The sequence below is a fragment of the Somniosus microcephalus genome, chromosome 13, assembly GCF_052327205.1.
Source record: "Somniosus microcephalus isolate GS21.2 chromosome 13, FLI_Smic_1.0, whole genome shotgun sequence".
In the NCBI taxonomy this organism is placed as follows: Eukaryota; Metazoa; Chordata; class Chondrichthyes; order Squaliformes; family Somniosidae; genus Somniosus; species Somniosus microcephalus.
The window spans coordinates 91,514,874-91,538,671 of NC_140999.1; the positions used below are offsets into that span (position 1 = coordinate 91,514,874).

Here is a 23,798-nt window from a genome sequence, read left to right on the forward strand (position 1 = left end):
TAAACTCGAAGCCGCGAAGGCGGAATTCACCACTATGGAGCGGCTGGGAATCGTTCGCCGGTCAGATAGTTCCTGGTCGTCTCTGCTACACATCGTGCCAAAGCCTGGCGGTGGGTGGCGGCCCTGTGGTGATTATCGGCACCTCAATGAGGTCACGACTCCGGACTGGTACCCGATACCGTACATTCAACATTTTTCCGCCCACTTAGCCGGCACTTCGTGGTTCTCCAAGATCGACCTCATCCGCGGGTACCACCAAGTGCCCGTCCACCCTCAGGATGTCCAGAAGACGGCGGTCATTACCCCGTTTGGCCTTTTTGAATTTTTACGAATGCCTTTCGGACTCAAAACTGCAGCGCAGGCGTTCCAACGCCTCATGGATTCGGTGCTACGAGATCTCAAATTCCTTTTCGTCTACCTCGATGACATCCTCATCACCAGCGCGTCAAAGGAGGAACATCTACGTCACCTGCGCGTCCTTGTCCGCCGTCTCCAGGAACATGGCCTTATAATTAACCCAAACAAGTGCCAATTCGGACTGAGGCAGATCGATTTTCTGGGCCACCGCATCACCGCAGAAGGGGCACTGCCACTCCGGGCGAAAGTGGCAGCCGTCGCGGCGTTCCCACGGCCACAATCCGTCAAGACGCTCCAAGAATTCCTCGGCATGGTAAATTTTTACCATCGCTTTGTCCCCCGGGCTGCCCATCTCATGCGGCCGCTCTACGAGGCACTCCGAGGGAAACCGGGGAAGGAACCTGTGATTTGGGCGCCGGTTATGGACCGCGCTTTTGGGGACACGAAGGAGGCCCTCGCCAATGCGACGATGTTGGCGCACCCGCTGCCACCATCGTGCTCACGACAGATGCGTCAGACTGCGCCGTCGGCGAGCAATGGGTCGAGGGGACATGGCAACCGCTGGCGTTTTTTAGCCGCCAGTTACGTAGTAACGAACGTAGCTAGAACATATTTGACTGGGAGCTGTTGGCGTTGTTCCTGGCCATCCGCCACTTTCGCTTTTTATTGGAAGGATGCCAATTTGGCGCTTTCGTGGATCACAAGCCCGACGTTTGCCATGGCCAAGACGACTGAGCCGTGGTCGACCCGACAGCAACGGCAACTCACTTTTATTTCCGAGTTTACCACCGACATCCGGCACATGGCCGGCAAGGACAACGTTGTTGCCGACTGCCTCTCGCGTGCGGCCATCCAGCTGGGTCTCGATTATTTGCTAATGGCGGCTGACCTGGAGACGCACGCTTTCCGTTCCGATTCGTCCTGCCTGCGGCCAGTGGACGTACTTTTCCACTCAGACGGCACGTCCTTGCTCTGCGATGTTTCCCTGGGAGACACACGCCCGATCGTTCTGTCGTCCTGGCGCAGGAAAGTATTCGATATCGTGCACGGCCTTGCACACCCGGGCGTGCGTGCTTCACAGAAATTGTTAGCATCCAAGTTTGTCTGGAGGGGAATGAGAAAAGTTGTGCGCGACTGGGCCAACACCTGTGTCGTGTGCCAGAGGGCGAAGGTGCAGCGTCACGTCAAAGCTCCTGTCGCCGTTTGAGGTACCGGAGCGGCGATTCGATCATGTTCATATCGACCTCGTGGGCCCACTACCACCATCACAAGGGTTCACGCATCTTCTGACGATCGTCGACCGTACCACCAGATGGCCGGAGGCCATTCCATTGACGTCCACCACCTCCGCGGATGTAGCCCGGGCTTTTCTTTCGTCCTGGGTTGCCCGTTTCGGCGTGCCATCGGACATTTCATCAGACCGCGGGCCGCAGTTCTCGTCTGCTTTGTGGAACACCGTGGCTTCAGAATTGGACGCCAAGCTCCATCGCACCACAGCTTACCACCCACAGGCCAATGGGTTATGCGAACGCTTTCATCGTTCTTTGAAGGCATCGCTGCGGGCTACCCTCCAAGGGACCGCGTGGATGGATAAGTTGCCATGGGTGATGCTCGGGTTGCGCACGGCGCCTAAAGATGACCTGCAGGCGTCGGCCGCCGAACTGGTTTATGGCCAGCCGCTCAGGGTCCCCGGCGAGTTTCTCCCGTCGCCAACGCATCCGTGGTCCGCCACTGAACAACTGGAGGTTCACCGGGCCGCAGCGCACGCTTTCCGGCCCACTCCGCGTCACAGCACGGACTGCCCGCATCAGATGTTCCGCCGGAGCTTATGAGGGCTAAATTCGTTTTTGTCCGGCAGGATGCCCACCATAGTCCCCTCATGCCTCCATACACGGGCCTTTTCCGAGTACTGCAGGCGGGTGCCAAGAGTTTTCTAGTGGACGTCGGAGGTAAACCCGACCACATTTCCGTGGACTGCCTCAAGGCTGCACACCTGGACCTCAAGCAGCCAGTCGAAACAGCGCAGCCGCCACGCCTGGCCCATCGGCCCTGCGACCCAGCTCCTCTCCTGCACCGTCCATCCCTCTCCGGGAATATCGGAGTCGCTCCGACAGGATTGTCCGACCTCCTCTGCGATTGACTTTGACGATTAAAGACACTTCTTGGGGAGTGTAAACAGGCTTTCTGTAAAAGCCCTGAAACGACGCGATGACGTCATCACGTTGGTCACGTGATGCCCCGAACGGTGGGAAACGTGATGACGTCGTGACGTCAGAGTGTGGGAGGTCCTGAGTTCAGACCTCGTGGAACAAGCTGCTGTATAGACCTGTTTGCTGTTGCTCCTGCATGTTTTTGTTTTGTTCACTTTAATTAAATTCGGTTGATTTACTGAACTGACTCGACCTCAGTGATTCAGTTAGGAATCCGTTGATTCCTACATCAACTTATTTAGCCTGTAATTTGTCCTTATTTTGTCCCTTTGAGTCTTCTACTCAGGAGTCTTCTACTCATCATTGCTCCTCCTGATTCTCTGACTCTGACGTGTCCATTTCCTCCTCTGTGTCACTGTCTAACTGTGTGGTGGACACTTCTGTATCTGGCTCAATAAGTTGTAGGTTCGCCCGGACAGCCACCAGTTTCTCCACTCTCGTTAGTCAGTCTGTTGCGCATCTTCGTATGCGTATTCTCAAAAAGTGACCAGTTTCGTTCAGAAGCTGCTGATGAAGGTGGGATTTGGAGTATCACCGATGCAATGGGTGACAGGGCCTCAGATGCACAAAGCCCCTTCCACCAGGTATGTGCACTGATATGCTTGCATGATTCCCATATCCCATCCCCATTCCAAAGACCTTGCTTGGTAGAGAACTTTGCCAGACTTCCCAGAACTTTGCCCACGCCCAGATTGAGGTGGCGTGAGAGGGTAAAAATCACACTAAGCGCTGTTGATCTGTTTTCCAGAAAGTATTAGTCTCCCAACATGCTTTGGGTCCAGCATGTATGCTGCAGCATGAAATCGGCTTGACAAAATTCTTGATGAGTTTGTATGAGTTGAACAACTGCCTTCCCCTCTGCTTTGAGCAGCAGGGATGTGGGTAGGGTAATGCGGATTTGTTCTTTTAAATCAGCAAAAAGCTTGAGAACATCTGACAAGACAGCATCATCTCCTTCAATCTGAACAATTGCAGATGCTACTGGTGAGAGTAGTTTAAGGCTACTAACCACTCTCTCCCAAAACACATCATCCAGCAGTATTTTCTTGATGGTGGTTTCCATATCCCCAGACTGGGATATTGCCATTTCTTGAGTGACTCCTTACCCTCCAGAAGGCTGTTGTACATTATGACAATGCCAGCCCATCTGGTGTTGCTGGGCAGCTTCAGCGTGGTGCTCTTGTTCTTTGTCGTTTGCTTGGAGTTGTAGGTTGCTGCAACTACCTGATTTCCCCTGACATACTTAACAACTTGCTTGGCTCTCTTGTACAGTGTTTCCATGGTTCTCAAACCCATGATGTCCTTGAGCAGCAGGTTGAGCCCATGAGCTGCGCACCCAATAGACGTAATATGAGGGTAGGCCTTATTATGTCCGTGTGTAATTGAGACACGGACTGCAGGAGTTGGTTATAACAGGTCTTTACTGAGTGGAGACAAACTGGAACTACTATGCAAAAGTTACTGCACAGGCTTATATACAGGGGTGGTCACTACTGGTACTGCAGTATACAGGGGCTGCAGAATATAGTTCCTTCTGCAAAGTACATACACTACAATTCCTCCCCTCTCAGCTAAACAGTACATAACATTCGATTAATAATTAAATAACATTTATAATTACAGTTGCTAGACACATTAGCTGAAGTTAAGCAATTATAAATTCAGTCTTTGAGGAGGCTTCCTGATTCTGTCCGGATAACGCCTCTTTGGGGTATCAGGTTCTTCTGGCAAAGTTGATTCGGGATCAACGTCGTTGTTTGGTTCGTCTGCTTCCAATATCACCGATTCTGAGGTAGATGCAATTGGTACTTCGGTTTCATCACCAGGTGTATCAGATAGTGGTGTGGAATTGACGTTTTCCAGTGACTCTAGAATCTGGTCAGCATGGCGTCTTACAATGCTCTCTCCAACGTCCACGGTATACATTAGCGGTCCTTGCCGTGTACAGATCGTTCCTGGCTGTCATTTCTCTGTGCGGTAGTCCCGGGCCAAAACTGGTTGACCTCTCTTAAAACTCCTGGTCGGCCTTTCATTCATATTCTGAAACTGCCTGTTCTCCACATCTCTTGATGTTTGGCTTAACCAAATCCAAGCGGCATCGTAGTCTTCGATTGAAGATCATGGCTGGAGTTTGGTTGGTAACCGCATGTGTCGCATTCCGGTAGGCAAACAAGAAGTTATCCACCTTGTGTTGTAGGGGTATATCTTCATTACACATTGCCTTGATAGCCTTCTTGAATGTTTGAACGAACCTCTCAGCCAATCCATTGGTGGCTGGATGATATGGGGCGGATGTGTAATGCTTAACACCATTGTTCTGTAAGAACCTCCGGAACTCTTCAGACACAAACTGTGGTCCATTGTCGGAGCAAATCTGTTCAGGCAGCCCATTTCTGGCGAATATGGTTCGTAAGACTGTGATAGTTTTTCCTGTGGTGGTTGAGGACATTTTTATTACCTCTGGCCACTTTGAATGTGCATCCACCGCAACTAAAAACATCGAGTCCATAAATGGACCAGCAAAATCAATGTGCACCCTTTGCCATGGAGTTGAGGGCCACTCCCATGGATGTAGAGGGGCTTGTGGTGGGGCGTTTTGGACCTTCTGGCATCCTGCACAGCTCTTGGTCATCTCTTCGATTTCGCTATCGATTCCCGGCCACCACACAAACGCTCTGGCTAAGTTCTTCATTTTTACCCCACCCAGATGACCCTCATGAAGCTCATTGAGCACTCTATCCTTCAATTTGGGTGGAATTACTACTCTGGATCCACACATCAAGGTTCCTCTGCACACTGACAGCTGTTCTCTTCGCGGCGAGAATGCTGGCAACAGTGGTTCGCCATGTGCTGGCCATCCCTTCACCGTTAAATCATAGACCCAGGAGTGTGTCGGGTCATTTCGTGTTTTCTTTTCTATGTTTGCATTCGTCACGGGGAGACATTCGACTATGGTCGAGTGGAATATCTCCACTGGATCCACTGCAGGTGCTTCTTCCACCGTCGGCAACGGTAGGCACGACAATCCATCAGCATTCCCATGCTGTTTATTTCCTTTGTACTCGATGTCATATTGGTGTACCCCTAGGAAAAGGGACCACCTCTGTAGCCGTTGTGCTGTCATTATCGGGACGCCCTTCTGAGGGTTGAAAATGGAGACAAGAGGTTGATGATCAGTTAATAGAGTAAATTTCTGACCGTGCAGGTAGTGATTGAACTTCTTCACCCCCCCACACCAGGCTGAGGGCCTCTCTGTCAATCTGGGCGTAGTTACGCTCAGCTGAAGTTAACGAGCGCGACGCAAAAGCTATCGGCCTCTCTGAACCATCAAGGAATTAATGTGACAGTACCACGCCAATGCTGTAGGGAGACGCATCACACACACCAGTCTTATCGGTAGTGATGGGTTGTAGTGAGCCAATACTTCTCTTGAAGTGATTAGGTCTTTACTCTTCTGAAAGGCCCGCTTACATTCATCGCTCCATTTCCATGCTACTCCGGTTTGTAGTAGGGCGTTCAGTGGGTGCAGAATTGTGGACAAATTTGGCAAAAACTTATGGTAGTAATTCACCAATCTGAGGAATGACCTCAGTTGCGACACATTTTCAGGCGCTGGAGCCTTAACTACCACTTCAATTTTGTCAGGGGACTTATGTAACCCCTCTTCATCAATCACGTGGCCACAATACGATATCTGTTTCTTAAAAAACTCGCACTTGGGGCGATTGGCTCGTAGTCCATGTTCTCTTAGTCAAGCGAGCACCTGCTCTAGGTTGGCAAGGTGTTCACTGTCATCTTCACCTGTCACTAGGATGTCGTTCAAGTAACACTGAGTCCTCAGAATCCCTTGCAGGACTTGTTCCATCGCTCTTTGCCATATTGCCGGAGCTGATGCTACTCCGAATACCAGTCGATTATACTGGTAAAGACCTTTGTGCGTGTTTATCGTGAGATACTTCCTAGAGGATTCTTCAACCTCCATCTGCAAATATGCTTGTGCTAGGTCAATTTTTGTAAAACGCTTCCCTCCAGATAGTGAGGCGAAAATATCTTCTATCCTCGGGAGAGGATATTGTACTGTGTGAAGGACTGGGTTCGCCGTCACCTTGAAGTCCCCACAGATGCGAACCTTCCTTGGCTCCTCAGACTTATTGTTTAATGTTTTCTTCATGACAGGAATGGTGGATGTCGCCCACTCGCTCCAGTCTACCTTAGAGAACACGCCTGCATTCTCCAGATTCTCCAGCTCTGCCTCGACGGCTGGGCGAATTGCATATGGTACCGGTCTTGCTTTGAAAAATTTGGGAATTGCATTCTCTTCTATTTTTATCGAGGCGGTTACGCCTTTAAGAGTGCCCAGTTCTTGTTGAAATACCTCTTTGGCGTTAGCTAAGATTTTTGACAATCGTCCAGGTGTGACGTCGTCATCCTTTTTACCAGCCGTCAGTGCCTGAATGGAGTGCCAGTCTAAACTTATCTTTCTGATCCATTCACATCCCAATAACGGTGGTCCACCATCTTGCAGTACGTACAGATACAATTTCTGTATTTCCTTGCCGTTGTATTCGACAGGCACCCTTATTTTCCCTCTGGGGTATACTTTTTGCCCCGTATACGTCTTCAAGACAATGGATGTCTCTTGCAAGGGTATGTGTGAGAATAGCCGCTCATCGTCATGAATCGACGAGACTGTCAGGGCTGATCCAGTATCCAATTTCATTTTAACTTGGGACCCTGCTATCGTGAGGGTGACCCAAATGGTTCGGTGATCCTCTTTTGCGATTACGTTGTGAAGTTTGAGACAGCTTAGTCTCTTGTTCCCGGATTCACTATCGCTCATCTGGTCTTCGGAACTACTGTCCGTCATCTTTTGTACTTTCCTGTACTGTTCCTTAGTAGCCTTTCTGTTGTCGTTAGTCTTCTTCCCAGACCTGCAAACTCGTGCAATGTGTCCCATCTTTCCGCATTGCCTGCATATTTTGTCCTTGGACCAGCAGTCCTTCTGGTCATGGGTTGTTCTGCCGCAGCGATAACATTTTTCAAATCCCCGTGTCATTTCGTGGGTGCCGTATTCCTGTGGCTTTTGCTGTAATTCCGCAGCTCCCTTTGCTGCTGCTTCGTACGATACTGCCACGCTGAAAGCCTTATCTAGCGTCAGCTCTTTCTCTGAGAGCAACCTCTTCTGGGTTCCTTCACTCAGGAGTCCACAGACAAATTTGTCCCGTGGGGTATCTGCCAGTCCTGCGCCGAACTGGCAGTGCTTTGATAGCTTGCGTAGTTCCGTAAGGTAATCAGCATTGCTCTCATCTTTATGCTGATTTCTCCTGTGGAATTTAAATCTTTCTGCTATCAGCAGCGGTGTAGGATTTAGGTGTTCCTGTAGGATATCAACAATTTCGTTAAAACTCTTCGCCATCGGTTTGGCCGTACGTTCTTGCGCCCATTAAGTTTAGTAGTACCGATGCCTTTTTCTCATCGGCTACTTAGTTTGCCTCGCAATATACTTCGACTCTTTCCACATACGTGGTCCAAGTCTTCTATTGCATTATCGAAGGCAGTGATATTGTCAGTCTTCGGCATCTTGGAAATCTAAGATGGCGCCTCCCGCGCTTTACCTTCTTCCCCGATTTAACAAAATGGCGCTTCCCGCGCTTTCCGTCTTCCCCGCTGCTGCTAGCACTGTTGCTGGCGTTTTATGCCTTGATGGCGACGCCCTATGGTCTTCGCGCACTTCCCCCCGCGCTGCTGCTAACGCCGCTTTCCGCGGTTCCCGTGGCAAACTGCAGCTCCTCACGGCTTTCTGCGCTTCTAATTTCTTTTATTTCCCCGTCGTCGGAGCAACCCTGCGGGACACTTTCCTCCCTCTTCTCGGGTCTGTACGCTGCCCGGCTTCATAGCACCGCGCCGTGTGCTCCACCCTCTCTCTCCTCTTCCCGACAACGCTGCTCGGCCCCGTTGAAAAGCCACCCGATCGAGCTCTAGCCCGCCGCAGCCCAGGAAGGATCAGTGTACTACCTGCCACCAGCCCGATTAGCTGGAACACCATCGACAGGATAACCAAGCCCCGCTCTCGACAGCCTCTCCTGCAAATCTTCAACTCCGATGAATCAGAGGCGGTTGCCCATGGTCGACGCCCGTTTCTTCTGTTTGTTTTATTTTTATTTTTTATTTTTTTTTATTTTTTCCTTCTGGCCTCGACCTCTGACAACTTCGCTTCAGGGATGGATCCCCATGAGGTGGTGCAAACTGTAGGTAAGTTCGGATCTGCTCATCACCAGTATTATGTCCGTGTGTAATTGAGACACGGACTGCAGGAGTTGCTTATAACAGGTCTTTACTGAGTGGAGACAAACTGGAACTACTATGCAAAAGTTACTACACAGGCTTATATACAGGGGTGGTCACTACTGGTACTGCAGTATACAGGGGCCGCAGAATATAGTTCCTTCTGCAAAGTACATACACTGCAGGCCTCCTCCACTTGAGCCCAAGCAGCCTTCATATTCGCAGCATTGTCAGTAACTACTGCAAAGACCTTTTGTGATCCAAGATCGTTGATGACCGCTTTCAGCTCATCAGCAATGTATGTGCCTGTGTGTCTGTTGTCCTTAGTGTCTGTGCTCTTGAAGAACACAGGGAGAGGAGTGGAGACGATGCAGTTTATGATGCCCTCCCCTTGTACATTTGACCACCCATCTGAGATAACTGCAACACAGTCTGCCATCTCTATCATTTCTTTGAACTTTCCTTGGACTCTTATACTCAGCCTCCAGCAAATAAGTAGACAAAGCATGTCTGGTGGGAGGACAGTATGCAGGGCGAATAACATTGAAAAATCTCTTCCAGTACACATTGGCTGTGAGCATGAGGGGTGAGCCTGTCACATATACAGCTCGAGCAAGGCACTTGACGTAAGAAAACTACTAAGCACTTAGTCGGGGTATTAAACAAGGCTTTAATCAACTGTTTTTCAACATGGAGATCTAGTTGTGTCCTTCACTAGTTCCTGTTAAAGAATGTCTTGAGCAAGCTGAACCCATGCCCAAGTATTTATGCCCTCCCTGGACAGCGCCACCAGCAGGCCGCCCAGTATCATTTCCTAAGTAATTTCCACATGAATGACAAGATTCACGTCAGCACTCATCTGCATTTTCCTGGCTATGGCTATCCATTGTATCAAAGAACCTTCCAAGTGGGCCAGGAGTTGCTGATAAGGAGCCTGATGCTGAATGTGACCCATCATCTTCTTGAATGGAAGCAGAGGAACTCTGGGCTGACTGCTGTGAGCTTTGAGTGAAGTTGTTGCATTTGGATAAATGCTGCTACATCTTTGTGGCATTCTTTACATATGGCTTTGTACAGTGTTTGCACATGTACACAGTCTTTCCATCTTTAATGCCTGGGGTAAAATGCTTCCACACATCCGACGGTAAATGTGGCATTGTTCTATGCAGAGAAATAAAGGGCATTCGTCTGTGTCGAACTGCGGTCAATCAGCGCGATTGCAACAGGGCGAGTAAATTTTTCCTGATGCTACATGTGATGGAAGCATGACCAGTGCACGCACAACGCTACATCACCAATAGAGGGAGCTGATCGCTCATCCACTCCTCCAACCAATCAGGACACATTTGTTCAGTCACACACAAAACTTGTAATTATTAAAACAAGCCAAGTAAGAAGATAAACAAAAATTGATTAAGAAACTCCATAATAATTAAGATTCCATCTCTGTGTAATTTTAAGAGAGGACCTGTGAAAAAAAAAATACAAAAAAAAAATTGCGCTAGCATGTGCTTTTTTGGGCAAAATGCCAAAAATTCCCAAGCTAAACTTCCCGCAGAAAATTTCCAGAAATTTACCGGAAACTTTCCACCCCTTCGCAACCCTAGTGCAGGGACAGAGAGACCTGGGAGTTAATGTGCATAGGTCCCCGAAGGTGGCAGGACATATTAAGAGAGTGGTTAGCAAAGCATATGGGATCTTGGGCTTCAATAGAGGTATTGAGTACAAAAGTAGAGAGGTTATGCTGAACCTTAAAGTGCTGGTTAGGCCACAACTGGAGTATTGCGTCCAGTTCTGGTCACCCCACTTTAGGAAGGATGTGAAGACCCATGAGGGGGTGCAGAGGAGATTTACCAGAATGTTCCGGGGATGGGAGATCTTAGCTACAAGGACAGGTTGGAGGAGCTGGATTCGTTTTCATTAGAGCAAAGGAAGTTGAGGGGTGATTTGACAGAGGTGTACACGATTATGATGGGTTTGGATAGGCTAGACGGGAAAAGGCTGTTCCCACTAGTTGATGGTACAAGGACTAGTGGACACAGATTTACAGTTTTGGGCAAGTGATGCGGGGGGGGGGGGGGGGGGGGGAGGATGCGAGGGTAAACTTTTTTTTTTTTTTTAATAAATAAACACAGCGAGCAGCGAGGACCTGGAACTCGCTGCCGACAGAAGTGGTGGAAGCGGAGATGATCAATGTTTTCAAGGGGAGACTGGATAAGCACTTGAGGGAAATAAACTTGTAGGGCTACAGGGATAGAGCGGGGGAGTGAGACTGACTCGATTGCTCGGCAGTGAGCCGGCAGACTCAATGGGCCGAATGGCCTCCTTCTGTGCTGTTATGACTATGACATTGTGTATGGAGTTAGTCGGGCAGTGGTTCTCAAAACATTTTTGGTTGAAGGAGCCATTTTCAAATCGATTCTTAATCAGACCCCCCAAAGAACCCCTTTTCAAATCGATTAGTAATCACGGACACCCCAACTAAATAATACTCATATGAAAGTGCTGCATGTAGAGCATTTTAATAATGTCTTTAAGGAAACTGACTCTTAGATAGCAGCGAGATGGGTGTGCCTGCATCTCACCAATTCTGGGTACTCCACAGCAAGAGGGCACGAGCACCCATGCACCTGCTGCTGGAAGCATGACTCACTACCATACTGTCCCACTGGCATGTTCTGTAATAGCGGTGTGTCTGCGTGAACACGTTCAGGCATATGTTTGAAGGGCCCCGTAGGTGCTCTGATCACATCGGCTGGATGCAACAGTAAGCGGCTCAACTTCCAGGGAGGGCCCATTGCAAAGTGAGTGAGAGCTGTGGGCCTCTTCAGAGGCGGACCCAGCTGTTGAGAATAATTCGCAAGAACTGAATAAGTGTCAGTTTTAGTGTAAGAGGAGCAGGCTTGAAATTACCACTGACCCAGTTTGAGAAACACTGCAGTACGGTACACGTGGTCCTTGCTGTGTATTCTTGTGTAGTTAACAGTTTAGTCAGCAGCATACTGGGTAACTGTGCACAGTTCTCATTTATTGGGCAGAGATGCAATATATGGGCCTCAAGTATTTTCCTGCAAGATGTTAGAACATTGGATGCACTTTATTCCCCAGATAGAGACCAGAGCCAATCAGGCAACACTGACAGCAGAGTGAGTCAGTGTTCACTCTTGACATTCAAATTCATGAACTTAATGTAAAACTTCAGGTGGCATGAGTCACATGACAATCACCAATAACCAGCAAAGCCACGGTGACAATTACCAACAAGCCAGACCAGGAAAATTTAGGGAAGCAATAATAAAATATACATGTTTAAATACTGGACGGCATCTGAACTCATCCAATTTCTATGGTGGAGATGCTCCGGTGGTCACTGATGTTTATTGGGTTTCATATTCAGCCTTACATCGGGGAGTGAACTAGTGCAACGAGAGCAGGTGGAGTAGCCTTGCACCCCTGCTTGGACCTCCTGGTTTGTGCTTTAGCTTCCCCACAGCTTGCAAACTGAAGTCAAAACCTCAACACTACTTAAAATGGTGTTACTGCCCCACCCCCAAAACATGATTGCAAAATATATATTCAACATGTAATCTCCGAAGATCATCCTCAAAATGGGCTCAGAAACAACCTTCACAGCAATTTAAGTCTTTTGGTAAAGTGTTCATCGCTGCATGTACCACGACTTCACGGTTTATGTTTGCAACACGGTATTATGGCATGATGCTGGGGATGTTGGCCTGAGTAAAAACACCAACGTTGGTGCGCCTATCCTGCCAATGGATTTTCAGGATCTTGCGGAGGCAGCGTTGGTGCTACTTCTCCAGTGATTTGAGGTGCCTGCTGTACATGGTCCATGTCTGAGGCATACAGGAGGGTGGGTATCACTGCTGCTCTGTAGACCATGAGCTTAGTGCCGGGTTTGAGGTCCTGGTCTTCAAACACTCTTCCTCAGGCGACTGAAGGCTGCACTGGCACACTGAAGGCGGTGTTGGACTTAGTCGTTGATGTCTGCCCTTGTTGACAGTAGGTTCCCGAGGTATGGAAAGTGGTCCACGTTGTCCAAGGCCTTGTCGTGGATTTTGATAATCAGGGGGCAGCACTGTGTGGCGGGGGCAGGTTGGTAGAGGACCTTTGTCTGACGGATATTTAGTGCAAAGCCTATGCTCTCGTACGCTTTGGTGAAGGTGTTGACGATGGTTTGGAGTTCAACCTCCGAGTGAGCACAGACGCAAGCATTCAACGACAGAGGATGGGACGACCTTGGATCTGGACTGGAGGTGACGGAGGTTGAACAGTTTCCAATTTGTGCTGTAAATTAGTTCCACTCCAGCGGGGAGCTTACCAAGGGTGAGATGGAGCATTGCAGCAAGGAAGGTCGAGAAGAGCGTTGGTGCGATGACACAGCCTTGCTTGACCCTGGCTCGTACGTGAATTGGGTCTGTGGTGGAACCGTTGGTCAGGATCACAGCTTGCATGTTGTCGTCAAGCAGGCGGAGGATGATGACAAACTTTCAAAGGCAGCCGAATTTGAGGAGGACACTCCACAATCCCTCACGGTTGAGTGTCGAAGGCCTTTGTGAGATCAAAGGCGGCCATGTACAGCAGTTGGTGCTGTTCCCTGCATTTCTCTTGTAATTGACGTGCCGTGAAGATCATGTCCATTGTGCCCTTAGTGGGCGGAATCCGCATTGCGACTCTGGGAGGAGCTCTTCGGCCACTGGGAGAAGGCGATTGAGGAGGATTCTTGCGATGACTTTCCCTGTGGCAGACAGCATTTCTGTCATAAGCATTGTCAGATTCATAAGCAGTCTTAAGATGACAACACCTCAAGGTGATCCATAAGTTTTATTCCCAATTGATCCAGAATCTGATCAATGTGTCTTTGATATCAAGTTCCCAACTTGGACGTGATTAAAATAAAAACAGAAAATGCTGGAAATACTTAGCAAGTTTAGCCAACAATTCAGCATCTGTGCACTCTAGTGCTGGGCAGCGTGGTTCCATATAATAGAAAGGGGAGCATCTTCTGTCACCATTTCCAATTCGGACTGGTCATCATTACCTGCTTTAAAAGTTCTAACAAAACCTTTCCACTCTCCATTCAACCCAAGATAAGGTGAGGATAAGGTGTGCTATATTCCATTGTGCTTTACAAGAGATGCAAAACAAGAGAACCATTGTCCGAAGTCAGTTCCTCTGGCGAACAACGAGGCAACTCTCACTACATGAATGCTGGCAACAGCACTTATGGATGGTGTGTGAATGACTTCAGAGCTTTTGCATCCATGAAAAATTGTGTAGAACATACAGTTCTTGTCCACAAACCGTACTTCTCGTCATGATTTTTGGTCACAGTTTTGTGTCAGCATTTACCATTGTAACATTTCCCAATTTTGCTAGATCAGCCGTCACCATGTCGCTGCAGATTCTAGAGTTTCTGAAGGATCTCTCCCAACTCGTCACTGGCTTGTCTATAAATAAAAATTATATTCTTCAACTGACTGTAGCAACGTCACTCGCAATTTATTAGTCACAGGAAAACTCATTCAAAATCCAAAAGACCATTGCCATAATCTCAAGGCCAAAGCCAATGGACTAGTCACAAGGTGAACAATCAAGTACCATCTGGTCAACATCATAATCCAAACATGCATCTTGACCAGAGGTTTTAAGGACACAATATTGCCTGGCCCAGATACTATACTGGAATGACATCCCACCCTCCGATCACTCTCATCTGGCCAGCTTTGTAGTGTAAAATGCAACATTGGCAGATGGTTTGTCTTCCAGTGTAGCATGGATAATTTTATTTGGCATAGTTGGAAGTACTGTACCTGGTAAAGTGACTCCACGTTTCAAAAAGACAGGAACCTCCACCATGAATTGCTCTCAGACTTTTATACCAAGAATAGGTAAATCCATCATTTTGATAACTTTGCACTTTGGGTGGAGAGCTTCAGCTGCTAGAATTGCATGTCAGAGTTTCACTTGATCTTCCAACTGAAATGATCTATAAAATGATCTATAAAAAAAAACACACACAACACACATCTCAATCTTCTATCTGGAAAATTACCCTTTAATGAGGAAATGATAAGCTTACAACTCTTATGCCCATCTTTACAGTTTGGAGGCTGCTAGAACTTGCTGGTCCCAGTATCAAAATAAGTGGTTCATGATCAAAATAAATATACTGTAGGAGATAGTGATGGAATTTCTATCGACCGTATAGGATACCCATTACTCTTTCCCCAAGATCAATGACAAAGGCATGTTTGTTGGCCTTCCTTCAGACCCTTTGAAAGTGTGCAAAATGACAACAGTCAACCTGTAAGCCAGTGAGCACTTGGTAGAATGGTAATGAGCAAAAAGATCAGGCTCTGTTTAACCGCTGAAAACTGCCGTACACTCAAGTCCAACTCCATACCTCACCTTTCCAAAGCAAACCTTTCGTAGGACTGTCAATGGTTGACATTCAAAATAATCTTCCTATAGTCATGCCTAGCTCAATAAAAAAAGATGAATTTAGTCACATTTTCCAGCAGCTTCATCCAACTTTGGACATGGATAGAGGTCTTCAGCATTAGCAAAAAAAAATCCCAAACATTGAAAAATACATTTTGATGTTACATTTTACATCAGAACTCTCCAAATTCTAAAATCATACTTGGAAAATTGCCCAGGTATGTCCTGTCCACAAAAAGTACAAGCAAGTTATTCAGGTAACTTTTTAAAAATGTATTCATGGGATATGAGCATCATTGCCCAACATTTATTACCCATCTCTAATTGCCCTAGAGAAGGTGGTGGTGAGCCTCCTTCTTGAACCACTGCAGTTCATGTGGTGAAGGTACTCCAACAGTGCTGTTAGGAAGGGAGTTCCAGGATTTTGTGCCAGCGACTATGAAGGAACGACGATATATTTCCAAGTCGGGATGGCGTGTGGTTTGGAGGGGAACTTGGAGGTGATGGTGTTCCCATGTGCTTGCTGCCCTTGTCCTTCTAGGTGGTAGAGGTTGCGGGTTTGGGAGGTGTTGCCAAAGAACCCTTTGGCGAGTTGCTGCAGTGCATCTTATAGATGGTACACAATGCAGACATGGTGGGCTGGGGGTGGAGGATTAAGGTGGTGGATGGGGTGCCGATCAAGCGGGCTGTTTTGTCCTGGATGGTGTCAAGCTTAAGTGTTGTTGGAGCAGCACTCATCCAGGCAAGTGGATGACTCCTGACTTGCGCTTTGTAGGTGGTGGAAAGGCTTCGGGGAGTCAGGAGATGAGTCACTCGCCGCAGAATACCCAGCCTCTGACCTGCTCTTGTAGCCACAGAAAGTGTGTGACTGGTCCAGTTAAATTTCCGGTCAATGATGAATGACACCCCACCAGGATGTTGATGGGGAGTGATTCAACGATGGCAATGCCATTGAATGTCATGGGCAGGTGGTTAGAATTTCTCTTGTTGCAGATGGTCATTGCCTGGCACTTAAGTGGCAAGTAACATTTGCGTCACACATCAGTCCAAGCCTGAATGTCGTCCAGGTCTTGCTGCATGCAGGCAGGGACTGCTTCATTAACTGAGGAGTTGCGAATGGAACTGAACACTACACAAATCGGTGAACACCCCCACTTCTGACCTTATGATGGAGGGAAGGTCATTGATGAAGCAGCTAAAGATAGTTGGGCCTAGGAAACTGTCCCGAGAAACTCCTGCAACGATATCCTGGGGCTGAGATAATTAGCCTCCAACAACTACAACCATCTTCCTTTCTGCTAGTCATTAGATATAGAGGAATTCAGCTCTTTTGTCCATGTTTGGACCAAGGCTGTAATGAGGTCTAGATCCAAGTGGTCTGGCGAAACTCAGACTGAGCATGTTATTGGTGAGTAAGTGCCACTTGATAGCACTAACAACACCTTCCACCACTTTGCTGATGTTTGAGTGTAATTGGATTAGTTTTGCTTTATTGGACAGGACATAACTGGGCAACTTTCCACTTTGTCAGAACATCTTCCTAATATCCATGGTTCCTTGAACTACAGCATGAAGTTAGGCAACACCAAATAATAAACAAATATACCAGCATAAATCTTCAAAGTACTATTGCTGACAAAGCGATGGGAGGTTTGCTCTACTGACATTCACTAACAGTCCAACTTAAAATTTTGTCCTCATTAAGCTGAGTATGTAGTGCTTCAGGGCTTAGTCATTAGATAGAGGGATTTCTAACTCCTGATTTACAGCCAGCTTATACTCTCCACAAACTCTAATGCTTCCATCTGGTTTGAACACTGGAATAATGAGTGTGGCAGAATATTCCACCTTTGGTGATTCTTCCATTCTTTTCAGCTCATTAGAATTTTTATTTCTTTTAAACCAAAGCCACATGGTAGACTGTGGTTTAAATAAATTTGGTATGCCACTTAAAAAAAAAAAAAAAAAAAATGTTTAGTCTTTATGCCATCCAACCCCGAGTGTAACACATGCTGCATACTTCCACATACAAATCTTCGCTCCTGGTACCTTCAGAGCTTTACTTTTCTGCCAAATTAACTATCGAAGACAACCAATTCTTTCTGAATAAAGTGGAGCCCTTTTCTTGCTTAGCTAATAGAGCCAGCTGCTCTTTGAGTCACAGATGCCTCATTTTTTCAATGACAGACACCACCTGTCCTGTAAAACTTTAATATAAACAGGCATACCATGTGGCGATACATTTTCAAATCTGCTTGTACAAGGCTTCCCTTGTAAAAAAAAAGGTACTGATGCACCCATATCCAATTCATCTCACTTTTGTTCTCTATTTAGAATTTTCTGATTTCACAGATTGGAGAGCAAAAACTGCCCACTTTGCTCAGCTTATGTAGTTTGACAACTAATTAGAATCTCCTTTTCCCTCTCCTCTCTGCTGTATTTTCCCTACTGTTCCTGATTCTCTGCTTAATGTGTCATTTTACACTTGAATCCTCATTTCTGAAATAATCTGCAAGCTTTACTTCCATTTTACAGGAACATTCTGTAATCTTATTAGCGGTGACATTTAAATATAAATTTAATAAAAAATTGCATTGTAAATCATCTTCCCCACAACAAAATCACTGTTTGGGGCTCTGTGCTGATCTTACTTTCTGCAGCCTATTGAGGAAACATTGGCGTGTTTTCATGTTAGAATGCAGCTTCCACATTTTATCCCCCTATGGATTACATCTGCACGGAGCTTGCACACAAGACCATCTGCTCGAAATGCACCAGATTGGGAATTTCCAGAGCCAACAATGGATTCAAAGTCTCATCTTCTGTTTTCTCTGATGGAACATTCAGCAATAACCAGATTTGGGACTTTGACAAATTTAGCACCTGATCACTCCATTTAATTTGGGGCTACTAAGTCTTTGATGAAACTGCAAGTTCCATTCCCTCAACCTGGAAAATAAATAGTTGCATTCAAGTTTCTTTGTCACAATATACATCTCATTCTCAACCACTTTGAAGTTTAATAATTATTTTAATTAGGTTTCATCCAACACAGGCAATTCAGTGTATTTCTCCAAATGGCTCCAAAAGAAACTTGCCTCAATGGGAGGCCACTTGGAGAGTTTAGATACAGCACAGCAACTCTTTCCCCCCCCCCCCCACTCAAGTGTCCCTAAGTAAACAGCCTTTTACCTCATAACATCAAGTAGGACTTGTATCAATGCAAGAGATTTCACTGACCTCAAACCATAACGCTGGAGGGATGTGAGGCCAGACTAGATGCAAGCACTGGATTTGCATGGCCAAACACAACAGATCATGTGACTCATTAGTTCCTGCATTGAAGAGTTTCAAACCCTCAAGAAATGGGGTCGCTAACAATGAGGTCAACACATTTTCAACCAAAGCAAGACAACTTGGCTTCATAGAAACATAGAAGATAGGAGCAGGAGTAGGCCATTCTGCCCCTCGAGCCTGCTCCGCCATTCAATGCGATCATGGCTAATCATCCAAGTTCAGTACGCGGTCCCTGCTTTCTCCCCATACCCCTTGATCCCTTTAGCCTTAAGAAATATATCCAATCCTTCTTGAATATATTTAATGATGTATTGGCCTCTACTGCCTTCTGTGGTAGAGAATTCCACAGGTTCACCACTCTGGGTGAAGAAATTCCTCCTCATTTCTCTCCTAAAAGGCCTACCCCTATCCTTAGACTGTGACCCCTGGTTCTGGACTCCCCGACCATCGGGAACATCCTCCCTGCATCTAGTCTGTCGAGTCTTGCCAGAATTTTATAAGTTTCAATGAGATCCCCTCTCCTTCTAAACTCCAGCGAGTACAAGCCCAATCATCCCAATCTCTCCTCATACGTCATTCCTGCCATCCCAGGTATCAGCCTGGTGAATCTTCGCTGAACTCCTTCCATGGCAAGAATATCCTTCCTTAGATAAGGCGACCAAAACTGCACACAATACTCGAGATGTGGTCTCACCAAGGCCCTATACAAATGCAGCAAGACATCCTTGTTCCTGTACTCAAACCCTCTCGCTACAAAGGCCAACATGCCATTTGCCTTCTTAACCACCTGCTGCACCTGCATGCTTACCTTCAGCGACTGTGCACAAGGACACCCAGGTCTCGTTGCACTTCCCCCAATCTATTGCCATTCAGATACTAATCTGCCTTCCTGTTTTTGACACCAAAGTGGATAACCTCACATTTATCCACATTATATTGCATCTGCCATGCTTCTGCCCAATCCAACCTGTCCAAATCTCCTGGAGTTTCTCAGCATCCTCCGCACAGCACACACGCCCACCCAGCTTTGTGTCGTCTGCAAATTTGGAGATATTACATCTAGTTCCCTTGTCTAGATCATTAATATATATTGTGACTAGCTGGAGTCCAAGGACCGATCCCTGCGGTGCCCCACTAGTCACTGCCTGCCACTCGGAAAACGACCCGTTTATTCCAACTCTTTGCTTTCTATCTGCCAACCAGTTCTCTATCCAAGTCAATACCTTGCCCCCAATCCCATGTGCCTTAACTTTACACGCTATGCAGGACCTTATCGAAAGCCTTCTCAAAGTCCAAAAACACATCCACTGGTTCTCCCTTATCTATTTTACTAGTTACATCCTCAAAAAATTCCAGATTAGTCAAGCACGATTTACCTTTCGCAAATCCAACTTTGTCCGATCCTGTTACTGTTTTCCAAGTGCTCTATTACATCTTTTATAATGGACTCTAGCATTTTCCCCACTACTGATGTCAGGCTTACCGGTCTGTAATTCCCCGTTTTCTCTCTACCAACTTTTTTGAATAGTGGGGTAACATTAGCTACCCTCCAATCCATGGGTACTGTTCCAGATTCCATCGAATGTTGGAAGATGCTCAGCAATGCATCTGCTATTTCTAGGGCCACTTCCTTAAGTATCCTAGGATGTAGCATGGGCAATGATCAACTACAGCCATTGGGTGAGTATGGAATCCAAGTCCAAGAATTTGTACAGAGACCAGCAATCAACAGGAGTTGTGTGGCTGCTTTAAATATCATCCTTCACCAGGAATGTTGACAATCTGCATTTGAGTGAGACTCTCCAAATACACTGTTCATACTGGAGACTAAAACATTTCCAGTGAGCTGCAGAACTTGCCCTTCTTTGAGGCAGACAATGAATTTTAGAGGAGCGAGAAAAACCAAACTGCTCCTATGCAATGACAGAAGTAGAGAATTAAGCTGGCCACCAAATGTTATTCCTGCATGGTCTAAAATTTCTTGGTGATTGAGAGTTAGATTCAGTACAGTTTCCTGATGCATCTGTGTAATGGGCCTGCATTTTCTCAACAGATCACCACAGGAAGTGTGGGAATTACATTCTCACTTAACTCAAGCCAGCTATTCTAGTGAACAGAACTCCAATTTCTTTGCTTTTCAATGAGATCCTCATTGACTATTGCATAATGCACACATGACAGGCAGAAACATACCCACAGGTTCAGTTATAGCTCAGCCTCTACTGCCACAGGCTGAAACGCTCACTGGCTGGGTTTCTTTTCAAACTCACTGCACTGATCCATTTAATTAAAAATCTTAAGGAAACCTTTTATCACGCACGACAGGCACAGCAACACAAAGCTTTCACCAACAGACAAATCCAAAGAGCACGTGTCAGCTCATCCTGAAATATCAGTCCACTACATTCGGCTTACAGATTTGACTTCCTGCTGCCTGAAAACCCAGCCCTGGTAGCCGACAGGTTCAGGTGGAAGTCAGACATCCAACATGGAAACGAGGCCCAGGAGTCTGTCCAGACTTGCCATTCACCTCACTCTAGCACCCAGAGTTAAGACCGGGGCTCAAAACTCCGATACACCAGTCGAATCAATCAGTGATACTTTCATTTGAGAGAAGTGTCTATGGAGATAATATTTCAGTTTCTGAAATAAGTTAAATTCAGATACAGTAGACATGAATTTGGTCCTGTGAGTGCGCTATCGGCATATCAGACCAAATCAATCAGCACCATCACCAAAGCGCAAGCGTCATTGACCCAGAAAAATAAAGTACATGCAAGTAGAAGTCCGAAAAGTTGGGAATCTCACTCAAAAAACCAAATGGGCATCCTGTCTACTTACTGAATCGGTTTGATTTTCTGGCACTTTTAAAGTAGCAATGAACATTCACTGTAGAAATTCTCCCAGCACAGCAGGTACCATGTGAACTCTCAGGGCCAGGCCAGTCAGTAAACACTGAGTAACAGCACAACACTAGGAACTAACTAATGATTTTCACTTGCTTTGGCCAATATGGAGTTAATAGAATTATTCCAGGACGTCAGACAGATATCAGTACAACTGAACCTGAATTACAACACAGCAAGAATGCAAGGAGAAAAAGCACATAGGATGGCATCTCTTTGGGCTTTGGTAGTTAGAAGAAGAAGGTTCAGAGGATCAATGATTATGGAAGCCCCCCAAAACGTCACGGCCCCCCCTCTTCCACCCCCTCCCGCAAAACGTCACGGCCCCCCTCTTCCACCCCCTCCCGCAAAACGTCACGGCCCCCCCTCTTCCACCCCCTCCCGCAAAACGTCACGGCCCCCCTCTTCCACCCCCTCCCGCAAAACGTCACGGCCCCCCTCTTCCACCCCCTCCCGCAAAACGTCACGGCCCCCCTCTTCCACCCCCTCCCGCAAAACGTCACGGCCCCCCTCTTCCACCCCCTCCCGCAAAACGTCACGGCCCCCCTCTTCCACCCCCTCCGGCAAAACGTCACGGCCCCCCTCTTCCACCCCCTCCCGCAAAACGTCACGGCCCCCCTCTTCCACCCCCTCCCGCAAAACGTCACGGCCCCCCTCTTCCACCCCCTCCCGCAAAACTTCACGGCCCTCCTCTTCCACACCCTCCCGCAAAACGTCACGGCCCTCCTCTTCCACACCCCAAAACGTCACGGCCCTCCTCTTCCACACCCCAAAACGTCACGGCCCTCCTCTTCCACACCCCAAAACGTCACGGCCCTCCTCTTCCACACCCCAAAACGTCACGGCCCTCCTCTTCCACACCCCAAAACGTCACGGCCCTCCTCTTCCACACCCCAAAACGTCACTCCCCCCCCCCTTTGCTCTGGCGCCCCAGTTTCCCCCTCCTCCTGGCCCCGAATGCCCCAGTACATCACCGTAGCCCTGTTTCCCACCTCCATCCCCAAACCCAGTACTCCCTCCTGCTGGCCCCGTTTCCCTTCCCAGGTCCAAGTTCCCCCGAGCCCGGTACCCCCGGACCCTGCTTAGCCCCCACCCACTGCCCCGGTTTCTCCTCCTCCTGGACCAGTCCCCCTCATACCGCACCCCCCGCGCTCTCCCCTCCCACCTAGTTCCCAATTTCCCGCTCCGCCCTTCCCCCGGCGGCCCGCTCCGCCACCCCCGCGGTTGTCAATGGAGCCGCTGTGTTGCTGGCGCCTCACTGCGCATGCTCTCATGCCGCCCGCCCAGATCCACAGCTGCAGCTCGATCGCGGGCGGAAGGCGGGGAGCGGCAACAGCAGCGCGACCCCCGGGACACCGGCCGCTCCTCACACACGCCCTCAGCACTGCCAGCGTCCGGCTTGGCCACCTGGAGTAGGAGCCGAAGCGGCGGAGGGAGCGCGCAAGCCGCCCGCGCTCTCGGGCAATGTCACAACAACAAGCCCCAAGATGGCGGCGGGAGGGAGGCCGGTTCAAACGCTGCGCCGCCGCCGCTTCCTCCGCTCGCTGCTCCCGAGGTGTGGTGGAGTGTGGCGGGCCACTGGTAAGGTGCGCAATGCCGCGCTGGCCGCGCCGCATGTGCCGGAGTTGTGCGCGCCCCGCTTACCTGCTCTGCAACGAGCGAGGTTCGGCACCGCTCCGTGTTGCCTCCGATCCCGCCTCCGCTTTACCGCTCGGCCGCCGCCTCCATCTTGTATTCTGGAGCGCTCCGCCGCTCTGCGCATGCGCGCCGCCGCCGCGCCAAGCCGCCCATAGGCTGGCGCGGGAATGGCCCGCGCGTACCGATTGGCTGGCCCGCCGCCGGCAATATTAAACACGCTCATTGGCCGAATTGAAGGAGCCTTCGGAAGTTTTTGATTGGATGAGAATCCCGCTAGTGGACCGGAGACTCGATGATTGGCTGGGAGCGGCACGGGCTCATTTAAGTGGGTACGTCATCAAAACAAACAGTAGAAAGGAGGCGGGGATGGTGTTGGTGCTCGCACGGGATAATGGCGCTGAGGTCTGACACTGGGTTAATGGCACAGAGCAGGCACTGGCACTGGAGTCTGAGATTGATGGCTTGTACCGAGGGCTGGCATTGATGGCTGCTGCTGGCAGCTGGCATTGATGTAGTGACACTGATCACTGGGAGTGACGTTGATCGCAGGTAGTGACACTAATCGAGTGACACTGATCACTGGAAGTGAAACTGATCGCTGTTAGTGTCAATGATCCCTGGTAGTGACACTGATTGAGTGACG

The 23,798-nt window shown here is 48.3% G+C and overlaps 1 protein-coding gene across 4 annotated transcripts in view; it reads right to left on the minus strand.

Moving 5' to 3' along the window:
- Nucleotides 1-23,263, minus strand: part of pcif1 (phosphorylated CTD interacting factor 1) — a 348,501-nt gene extending 325,238 nt beyond the window's left edge. Inside the window, exons 1-3 of one of the 4 annotated variants that reach the window (XM_086005131.1) lie at nucleotides 23,162-23,243; nucleotides 14,684-14,871; nucleotides 14,223-14,320 (exon numbers count right to left, since the gene is read on the minus strand). Coding sequence is in view for 2 of the 4 variants with exons in the window: in XM_086005129.1 (XP_085861255.1) it covers nucleotides 14,684-14,729 (46 nt within the window). In the remaining 2 variants the exon portion in view is untranslated. Of the gene's footprint in view, nucleotides 1-14,222; nucleotides 14,321-14,683; nucleotides 14,872-21,452; nucleotides 21,760-23,161 lie in introns of those variants that run through there. The other 3 variants (XM_086005129.1, XM_086005130.1, XM_086005128.1) reach the window with 3 other exon arrangements.
- Between the last annotated feature and the right edge of the window lie 535 nt (nucleotides 23,264-23,798).